The 10423-nt window shown below is 34.7% G+C and overlaps 1 protein-coding gene across 6 annotated transcripts; it reads right to left on the bottom strand.

Annotated features, from left to right (window-relative positions):
* Positions 1–269: 269 nt before the first annotated feature.
* On the bottom strand, positions 270–10422 carry LOC126752255 (intersectin-2). Of its 6 annotated transcripts, XM_050462934.1 has the most exons (13): positions 10319–10422; positions 9551–10093; positions 8624–9376; positions 8123–8547; positions 7788–8061; positions 7587–7734; positions 7261–7527; positions 6549–7195; positions 5734–5989; positions 5139–5453; positions 4650–4923; positions 1942–2115; positions 270–829 (listed from the first exon to the last, which is right to left on the bottom strand). In XM_050462934.1, exons 2-13 carry the CDS (start codon positions 9712–9714, stop codon positions 819–821), a joined length of 3708 nt encoding a protein of 1235 aa, XP_050318891.1. In that variant the 5' UTR covers positions 9715–10093; positions 10319–10422; the 3' UTR covers positions 270–818. The 6 variants fall into 6 exon arrangements, with proteins under 6 accessions (XP_050318891.1, XP_050318887.1, XP_050318889.1 ...); XM_050462930.1 differs by lacking the exon at positions 270–829 and having other exon boundaries at positions 1257–2115; XM_050462932.1 differs by lacking the exons at positions 270–829; positions 10319–10422 and adding an exon at positions 10209–10305 and having other exon boundaries at positions 1257–2115.
* Position 10423: the final 1 nt, after the last annotated feature.

The following is a 10423-nucleotide window of genomic DNA, read 5'->3' as shown; positions in this document are numbered from 1 at the left end:
TTGTTTAATTCACATAGTAACATGAAACATTTAAATAATTTTAAAATATATTCCTTGTTTTCAAGATAACAATTAACACTTATGGAACAATTAAAAAATTTAAAAAAAAAGAGTTTTTATATTTTTGAAAATGTGGATTAGAAAAAAATTTAATAATTTTTAATTAATTGTGTATTTCATATGGAACAATAAAAAATTGAAGAAAAAAAGAATTTTTATATTTTTGAAAATGTGAATTAGAAAAAAATGTAATAAACATCTTTTTTTTGTGTATTTCATTAAAAAATTACTTATACCCATAACTCACAGGTAGTTCGTAATTTTAAATTAAAAAATAGCGTTTATTTAGCCAACACAATATTACGAATTTATTCACTTTTCAACACTTTTGCGTTGTAAAATGAAAAATAAATGTCATGCATGCAAGCATTGTGGAGAGTAAATTAGAAATTTGCAACAAAACTTGCACTGCTCTTACAGAATATATATCAGAGTTCACAAATATTAATTTTTTTTATAGCTTAGACAAAAAATAACGATTAACATATGCTACAGCGAATGTGTCTAGTACATGATATCATTTTTTTTTTAATTTTCTTTATATATTTATGTATTTATAATTCTAAAGTACCGAGTTACAGTAGTAATACTTTTCATTTCAATTTTTTTTTTTTTGGTTTTTCCAAACTTTAACCAAAACAGTTTTGACATTTAAATTTGTTTCGTTTATATTTTAACTTTCTTCTTTCTTTACTTTCTATTTACTACATTTTGTGTCCTTTATCGGCTTATGCTTACATTTCAAGGCCTAACACTCGTTACACGTTTCCTGTAAAAACAAGATTTGAAATATACAGGAAAATGTTTTACCAATATTTGTAATAGGAATGCAATCAACTTCTTTTAAATGCAAACAGCGAAAGGATGAACCAAAGAGGAAACAACTAAAGCGATAACTTTTAAAAGAAACATAAACAATTTTATTAAAATGTGAGTTTATTATATTTTAGAATGCAAATAGCGCTATGTATTATAGTACAAACGATAACATTAATTGAAGATTACGTAAAGTTTATGAAAATTAATAAATGTATATAATGACTAAATGTTTATACCAAATACTATGTTGATCGATTATTCTTATTTTTTTTATTTATTTTTTATTAAATATAAAATATAAACGTTGTTTCAAAAGAAAACAATAACAAAAACCAAAGTAATATAACACAATTATATAAGATTATAAGATTTGAAACTATATCATTGCATAATTGAAATTAATTTACAACGCTTAGCGCGCACACAAAGCACTCATAGTGTATTCACTGTATATTTCGGGTATGAGCATTCAATAGATACAAAAACAAAAAAAATTATGCTCAACCATGTACACGCTAAATAAGAGAACACCAAAATACTTATCATGAAAAAACGAACATTCGAAAAGAAAACAAAAATAACTTGTTTCAAGATATCACTTACATAGATAAAAAATAGAAAAGTCTATAAAATTAAACCTAAGCATTAATTGACCCGCTGTTGCGTTATAAATTGTTTACAATGCGAAAATATTTGGAATGTACGAGTCAATTTACAATGGAAATAATAATATAACTGATTAATGAAAATAAACAACAGTCTGGCACATAGACTGCTTAGCAATTGTACTTAATTAAGGCTATCATAGGCAGATAAGAGTGGAAAAGAGTAGTAGCAATGAATTTTTTGCTTTTATTACATTTTCGCCTTAACTTGGCACAAATGCTATGTAAAAGAGAGCGCAAAAGAAACGATAAATAACTTATGCTACCTTGAGAGTATTCAACTTAATATTTTAAATTAATTAATTAAACCCATAATAAATAAATAAATATATAATTTTACATGAGTGTGGCAAATTATTTAAAACTCTGCATTATTTAACATGCTTTGCCTTCTTACCGGAGGTCACAAATGGCCCAACATAATTGCTTGGAAATAGACCTGATAAGCCATTTAGTTCGCCACGCCACCATTCGGGTTCGTCGCGTCCCAAGACGCTGATAATATCATCCTTCTCGAAAGAAAGTTCATCGTCGTTTTGTGCCTTGTATGGGTACAAGGCAATGACTTTGTCTGTAATTAAGTGGATATATTCATTAAAAATCAATATACTATATATAAATACATTAGATTTCCGTTATTTCACAAGTTGATTTTTTAACAGGTGGGCTGGAAAATTCGCAATTCAACAGAATATTTTTCTTTATAAAATTTAATTTTTTTATTTAATATAGTTATCTTCGAGAAGGATGGAGCCACGTGTAGAAGCTCACGCAAGTGAGGTAAGAAACGGTTTTTTTGCATATGGCTCAAGCAGCTCACGATTTCCGGTCTTAGACCAAGTGTCTTTTGGGCAGTAATAAAACATCTGTTTGAGGGCTAAAGTAAGAAGACGGATCATCCCTCCCCAGGGTTGTGCGCTGGGCTTGACCAGCCACGTGAAAAAAAACCCCAATGAAAAGGACCTAAAAGCCTTACGCTGTTGTAAACTCAACTATAACCGCGTAAACGTTGTCTACGCCAATAAATAAGAAAAAGAAGTTATCTTTGAGAGCGATATAACGACTATAGCGTCCAAAAAATTTTTAAATATCATTTTAATAATACATTTGCGTTAAGCTTCAAAATCCTCTTGAACTTAGCAACTGAACTCCATATGGTATCACAAAGGACCAAATTGGGGTATGCGTGGCTTATTGACCTGCCAGATTAACTTAACCTAAGCTTCAAAATAAGCCTCAATTTCAGTGACTACCTCTTCTCTGTTGCTAAATTTCTTTCCAGCGAGTTTTCTCTTGAGGTCTGTGAACAGGAAATATTCACTGGGTGCTAGATCTGGCGAATTTGGTGGATGGAGAAGCAATTCGATGCCCAATTAATGAAATTTTGACATCGTATTCAATGATTTGTGACCCTTTGTGTGTTTTGTTATCGTGAAACAACTTCTTCTTCTTCAAAAGGGGCCGGTTTCACGCGATTTTGTCCGTCAAAAGCTCCAATAACGCAATGTAATAGTTGTTGTTGTTGCGGCAGAGTTCAGCCGAATGACAGTACTTGACCGGATAAAGTTCCGGGTCGGTTCAGGTTACGTAGACCCGACTGTCGTGGGAACGGCCAAATGGGGAAATGTAATAGTCGATGATAATGATTTTTCTCTTTTGAAGATGGTTGATGAATATTATACCAAAAATCCCAAAATACTGATGCCATAACCTTGACGGCCAACTTATGTGTCTTTCCACACTTTGGAGTCGGTTCATCATGTACAGCCCACTTGGCTGACCGTCAATCAGACTCGGCAAAAACTCGGTTTTATTACAATTAAAGCGCTCAAACACTTCCCAGAATCTGCAGTTCTTTGCTTAGTGTTTCCACATACCCAAATATTCATTCACAATATATCCAATATGTTCCTTTTATATCTTTAAATACAATACATTTTACATGCGATTTGTTGCAAAAGATAGCAATAGAGACGAGTATTCGTACAGTACACCATGTGGTATGAGCAACATGGTATGTATAAATCACTGGTATGAATGCTCAGTACATTTTATGTCTAACTTTTACGGCGTATAACTTTTAAGTAAATACGTTATCTAAAAAATCACACAGATTTTGTAAATTTTGAAAATTGTGTATTAGAATATATTAGAATATCACTTTTTTTTATGTTGTACACTTAGTTGCTTAACGCGGGAGCCTGCTTTAGAAGCTTTAAAAAATCGATTTATTTTTTTTTTTTTTTGCTTAAATCTCTTTAAAAATAATCTAAGAATATGTCCTCAAAGTTATAGATGGGAATTCGAAATATTTTCGAAGCTAGAAGGGAAATAGTGACCGAGCGTCTAGCAGATACATATATTAGTGCTTGGGCAGAAAGCGAAAACTTTGACGCGCGATTTCTTGGTTTTTCATTTTTACGATTTTTCTTAATTGGCGGGCAGGATAGAAAAAAAAATAAACGTCGTATGGAATTGGGGTAAAGTTTATTATCTTTGGCATTAAATTATCTTCTATTTAAACTAAAAAAAACTAAGAAAAGACAAGTTTGAACATATTTTTAAACAAGATAAAGTAAATTTTTTTGTCAAAAGCCCTTTTTTCAATTTTTAAAAATTTTTTTAAACTTTCCACTTTTTTGGAATTTTTTTAGTTTAGCTAGAAAATAAATTATTAAAAAATATGAATCTCTTGAATTTTTTTTCCGATAGAAATCGCGACCTGCATCCTGTTCGCTGTCCGACAAATGTACATGCGAGATGCATCGGGCAATTGCTTCCCAAAGGCAGAATATCAGAGATTTCGTTTCCAAGAAATTTGTGAATGATGTTTAAATAAATAACTATAAACACTAGAAATTTCGCTTTGATCAATTACTTCTATCCCTCCCAAAAAATCGATTTTTTAAGCCTCTAAAGCAGACTCCCCCCTTAATGCAGAATATCAAAAAAATTTAATGTTATCATGATTTAGACAGGGTTTAAACAAAACTTTATTATTTTACTTTGGAACGTTTGTTTAGAAACGCTGCAACTTCAGAAAACGTTTTCAAAAAAACACATCAACGTGAGAAATAACGGACACCCCAATATACATGTACTTACCTAGAATTTGCTCTGTCATCTCGATACGACTACCCGAAACCGGCGTATTGCGACCACTATTACGTCCACCTTGCAAAACTTTCACATACGTGGCAGGGAACCAACCGATTTGGCGACGTCGGCCTTTCGCCTGCAGTTCGCCCTCCCACCAGCCAGAGTCGGTCTTCTTACGAATCATAATTAATTGTCCACGGGTCAGCGAAAGTTGTTCAGGACTCGTGGCCTCGTATGGTGCAATAACTTGTGCAATTTCAGAGCGTTTTGCGCGCATACCCTATTGGCGAAGACATTTTTTCATTATTAGCAATTTGCAGTTAATATAAAAGCATTAGCATTAAATAAAGTTGAACAAATTTTTGTAGTTAAAATGTTAATTTTAGTACAATACTAATAAAAAAAAAAACAACATCACAAGAATTCAACCTGATGATGTAACTACAAATGTAGGTTTATAAAATTAAGGATAAAGGATGTTAACAAATTATTTACAGGCGTCATGGAAGAGGTGCGTGACATTGGGCGACTAAACGATTCCGCTGTTTCATTCTGACTCTTTGATTGTGTATTGATCTGTGAGACTTCGGTGTCCAAGTCTTCATTTGTACGCGTCTCTTCGGCAGCTGCAGCCGCTGCTGAATGATCAATTACGGCATCTGCACTTATGCCGCTATTAAATTTCTGTTGTTGTGTTGCTGTTACAGTTGTTATTGCTGTTGTAGTGGTGTCATTGCTTGTAAATTGATCGTGTGGTGTTGTGGCTGCTGCTATGGCGATACTAGCGTTCGTATCGGCGTTGCCATTTTCCTGTGAAATGTTACAAAAGGCGGCAATGGAGCAGCATTTGAAGGAAATGTGGAAAAGCAATTTATAAATATTGTTAGTAGTATTACAAAAACAATACAACTATATGCATGTATGTAGAAAATGCAAATATAAACGCAATTTGTGAAAATGTTCAATGAGTGGACGTTTGGAGCAACAGGAAACTAGTATACGTGTCACAAACCGTTTCAACACTAATGACAGCTACTAGTCCTTTTCAACGAAAACATAACAAAAAGAAGTAATAATAACAACTACTTACCTTTTGTTCGTCAAAGGCACCGGCTATGTCCAGCGCTGTATCGACCGACGCCGTGCCAACGTCCGCTTTTTGCACATAGTTTGACGGAAACATACCAGTTCGTGTGCCAATTGTGCCTGTCCACCAATCGCCCTCTTTCTTAATAACCATTACCATTTCACCGGCATTAAAACTCAAATCGCCCACTTCAGTAGACGCATATGGATATGCCGCAATGTAATACTCCACCTCACCGTTGTGTGCATCTGCGCCCAGACTGAAAAAAATAATACAGAATTAAAAAATAAATAAATAAAAAAAGAAATGAAAAAAAAAAATAAAAATAAAAAAAATTAAAAAGAAATAAAAAAAATATAAAAATATAAAAATATAAAATAAAAAAAAAAAAAAAAAAAAATAAAAAAAAAAAAAAAAAATAAAAAAATAAAAAAAATAAATAAAAGATTTAAAAAAAGTTTAAAAAAAATAAATAAAAGATTTAAAAAAAGTTTTAAAAAATTTATAAAAAAATAAAAAAAATAATAAATAAATATGTAAATAATTAAAAAAAAAGTTTTCAAAAAATTAAAAAATATATATAAATAAATTTAAAAAAATAAATAAATAAATAAACAAAAAATAAATTAATAAATTAAAAAAATAAATAAAAATTAAAAAAAAGTTTAAATAAAAAATTTAAATTAATAAATAAAAAAAAGTTATAAATTTAAAAAAAGTTTAAAAAATTAAAAGGGACGAAAAATTTAAAAGATTTAAAGGAAGAGAAAAAGAAAAAAAAAGTTTAAAAAAAATTAATATCGCTCCTCCCATTTTACCTTTGGCTGTTGTCGTTGAAGGCATCTTGTGCTGCATAGCCACTTATCTGTTCACTTGTGTCGGTCTCGGCTGTAATAGCTGGAGTCGTTGTAGCAGTTGCATAGTCATCTTCTAATTTTTCCACATAGGTTTCCGGGAACCAACCAGTGTGTCCATTTATCTCACCAGCCAACCAGCCGGGTTCGGCATTTTGTTCCAACGGCACTAGTATTATATCGCCTGGCACAAAAGTAATTTCATCCTGATTGCGTGCGGTGAACTCATAAATCGCTCGATATTTCACAAAACCTTCAGGTGCGGGGCCTGTGGTATCTGCCGGCGCAGCGGCATTTGTAGTTGTCTCTGTCAACGCAGCAGTATCATTTGAAAGTGCATACTGATCGACGCTGGTACCCCAAGCAGTTGAGCCCGTGTCCCAGGCGCTTGTAGCCGTAACATTATCATTCTTCTTGTTATACTTTAATTCGAGCACTTGCGTGCGTTGCGTGTCGTAATCAGCATATAGTTCTTCGCATTTAGCAATTAATGCCGATAGCTCGCCTTTCACCTCAGCCACTTGTATATCGTTGGAATTGATGTCTTCCTTTTTGGAATCAATTTCTTTGCGTATATTCTCCACTTTGTCTTTCAATTGCTTGATGAGTAACTGCAAGTTCAGAAATTGTGCGCAATTTTTAGCAGAAATTTTGTAATGTAGCCTAGTGTTTTTACCTGTTTGTTGGCAAAAGCTGCATTTAATTGCTCTTGTTGTGCTGTATCGGTGGCTCCACTCAGAGCTATACTCTTACTCTTGGCATCCCATTTAGCGCGCTCCTGTGTAAGCTGTAGCAACTTTGCGTTTTGTTCTTTTATGCGCGCTTTAAGTTGAGACATATCGGTCATTGAGGTGTCTCGCTGTGAACGCATGCCATCGATTATGGTTTTTACGTTGGTCACACCTGCGCGTGTATCGCAAATCTTCTGGGACAAATCTTTAATCTAAATATAATAGAAATTAATAGATTTTGCATATTTAAGTGCCAATAGTGGCCATTTACCTTCTCATTTAGTGTGCTTAGCTCAACATTGAGTTGTGTATTGTGCGCTTTCTGTTTCAAAACACGTTCTTGTTCACGTTGCTTTTGAGCGTTCATCTCTGCTATGCGTGACTGTTCCCATTCCATTTGTCTTTGCTTTTCTAACTCCCTAAATAAGAAGATTTTAGTTTCTCTTCAAAGTGGCTTTTATATAATATTCACTTTCTGGCCGCTTCTTTAGCTTCAAGTTCGCGTTTTCGTTGTTCTTCCTTTTCCATTTCCAATTCGCGTTGCTTTTGCAATTGTCGTTCTAATTCCTCCTGTTGTTTGCGCTCGGCCTCTAGACGTGCTTTTTCACGTTTTTCCGCCTCTTCGCGTTCCTTGCGCTCGCGCTCTTCCTTCTCTTTACGCTGCTGATCCTGTAGTAATTTACGTCTTCGATCCAATTCTGCTTGGCCTTTGTCAAAGTTTTCCTTGCGTTTGTCTTCAAACGTTGCTGCAAGGATAATAAATAAAAATGTATTGGTATAGCTTTTATTGAGTTTTTTATAATTTACTTTGAGGTAAGCCCGCAGCCGGATCTGCATCAACGGCTCCTTGCGATGACACTGATGCATGACGAGATGCGGTTGTGGATCCAGCGCGTGAACCCGGTCCTGAAATGGAGCCTTGACGTGATTTGGTTTTCCGAAAACTGGGCGGAATCCAATCCAGTGGCAATGTAACGGGTACTTTTTCCCCATTCATGGCTTTATCACAAAGGAACATAGCCAAAATGAATTCATCACAACTTAGTCTTCCATCGGAGTCCAAGTCGGAGAGTGTCCAAATCTGCGCGAGTGTAGCTTGTGGCAATTTGCTTTGTACGAGTATACTTCGGGCCTGTGCGCCGGTCAAATAACCGGAACGCGTACGATCAGTTGCGTTGAAGACTTGTGTGTATTTACGCTTCGCTGGACCCTTGATTGCCCATTCACTTTGCCTGTTAAATTTAACCATAATTAATTTTCCTTAAAAATTAAACCATAAATTTCTGCTACAAATGAACTAAAACTTACGGTGATTCGATAGAAGGCGCACGCTCTGATATTGACATATGTCGACTGGGTGGGTTGCTTTGTGGTGGAGTTGGTGTAGCTGGTAATTTGGGTACCTCACTGCTGGGTGGTGAAACAATTTTTCCAGGTGGTAACACAGGTACCATAGCTGGTTGAACCACACCACCGCTTGCCGCTACTGACATTGGCACCATCCCAGGAACTGGAACTCCACCTGCCACTGGAGGAACAATACCTGCAGACATTATTCCTGCCGTACTAACACCTGGTATACCCGAAGCCCCGACTGGCATCACTCCAGCTGGTATTACATTGCCAGGTAGAACCATTGCGGTCGAGCCGGCAGCATTAATTGGCATTTGCATTGGCAATCCTGTTGTTGGCATACCGGGGACCACACCGGTAGTTATTGCAGCTGGTATAGTTTGTGGTAACACACCTGGTAATGTACCCGGAACAATACCAGGTACTGCGGGTACAGCCCCAGGCAATGTTGCTCCTGATATCGGTACAGTGGGTGGTACTACAGGTACACTTGCCGACATTGATTTCAAAGGATCTAGAGGACTCATACTTGCCGTGGCGGTGGGCGTCATTGTTGGCGTACTTCCCACTGTAGATAGTGAAGCAAGTAATGTGGGTGGTAAAACTTTCGGTATATCCATTCCACGTAGCTTCAAATTAATCAGTTTGCATGCAATACTAAACTCATTGATGTTCATTTTTCCATCGGAATCTGTGTCGGCGAGAGCCCTAAAATATTAACGGAAAAAACAATATTTTAATCGTAAAATTAAAAAAAAATATAAATAGTACAAAAATATACACTTTCTTAATCAACACTTTGTTGTGTTTGACAATTTGTATGTATGAGTAAACCAATCACGTATGTATGTTAATACGAATTATATTTCAATGCTGACTCACCATATTTGTCCGAGAATAAGCGGAGGCAATTGTGATTGTAAAAAGAAGCCTTTCGCTTGTGCGCCAGTTACAAAGCCTCCTTGCGGTTGTAGTGCCTTGAATTGCTCCTGATACTTCAGCTTTTCTCTTTGGGTTATTACCCATGGATCAATTGCGGCGTTCATTGCAAAAACAATGCAAAAGTTTACTCACAAGTAATTATTCTACTTTCGTCGAAGTCCAATTATTGACCAAAGAAACTATGTTTTAAAAATAGATGTTCTTTCAAATGTGCAGGCACAAGACTGGTGCTTTATGACTTCAGTCGTCCCAGAATATTAAACGTTTCCTTCCAAATTTTATTTGTAGGTATTAAATTTTTACACTTTCTAAATAGAGCTCAGCTTTTTATTGTTATTCTGTTATCGTATGTATTCCTTAACGCCCCCTCTTAGTGTCTTGGCCTTATCAGCTATTTCCCCTATTGCCTGCCCCCTCGTTTATTGTGTACACCGAATTGTGTGAGGCTAATATTATTTTGAATGCAGAGGGGAGGTGTAAGATCTAAAATGTGAAAAAATCAATTAAGCTTTTTCTTTACGAAAATCATATTTGTTTTTTAATATAAAGATTATTTACGGCACCATTTAGCTGCGATTAAATATTGTCTGATTATTACATGTATGAAAAGTTATATGGCAATGGTCCATTTAAACGAAAGCCATTGTTAACACATAAATTCTAAAAGTATTATTAATTGTTTTGTAACAATTTTCACACAATTATTACTTTTTATCCCTCTTAAATTGCACAGAAAATTTTATTTCTCCCAAACTTTTTCGCGACACTTAACTTTTTCACGAAGGCAATAAACGTCACACAGAATCAATAAAT

This window comes from Bactrocera neohumeralis, chromosome 3 (genome assembly GCF_024586455.1).
Source record: "Bactrocera neohumeralis isolate Rockhampton chromosome 3, APGP_CSIRO_Bneo_wtdbg2-racon-allhic-juicebox.fasta_v2, whole genome shotgun sequence".
Taxonomy (NCBI): Eukaryota; Metazoa; Arthropoda; class Insecta; order Diptera; family Tephritidae; genus Bactrocera; species Bactrocera neohumeralis.
This window is presented reverse-complemented; position numbering and strand designations above follow the sequence as displayed.

What these genes read in the sequence shown, in the direction of transcription:
- LOC126752255 (XM_050462930.1), bottom strand. Translation starts at nt 9,714, where the DNA reads ATGAACGCCGCAATTGATCCATGGGTAATAACCCAAAGAGAAAAGCTG. An exon ending in TTCAACGACAACAGCCAAAG is followed by an intron (nt 5,990 to 6,548) that starts GTAAAATGGGAG and finishes TATTTTTTTCAG; the next exon opens with TCTGGGCGCAGATGCACACA. An exon ending in GCACCTCTTCCATGACGCCT is followed by an intron (nt 4,924 to 5,138) that starts GTAAATAATTTG and finishes CTTCGCCAATAG; the next exon opens with GGTATGCGCGCAAAACGCTC.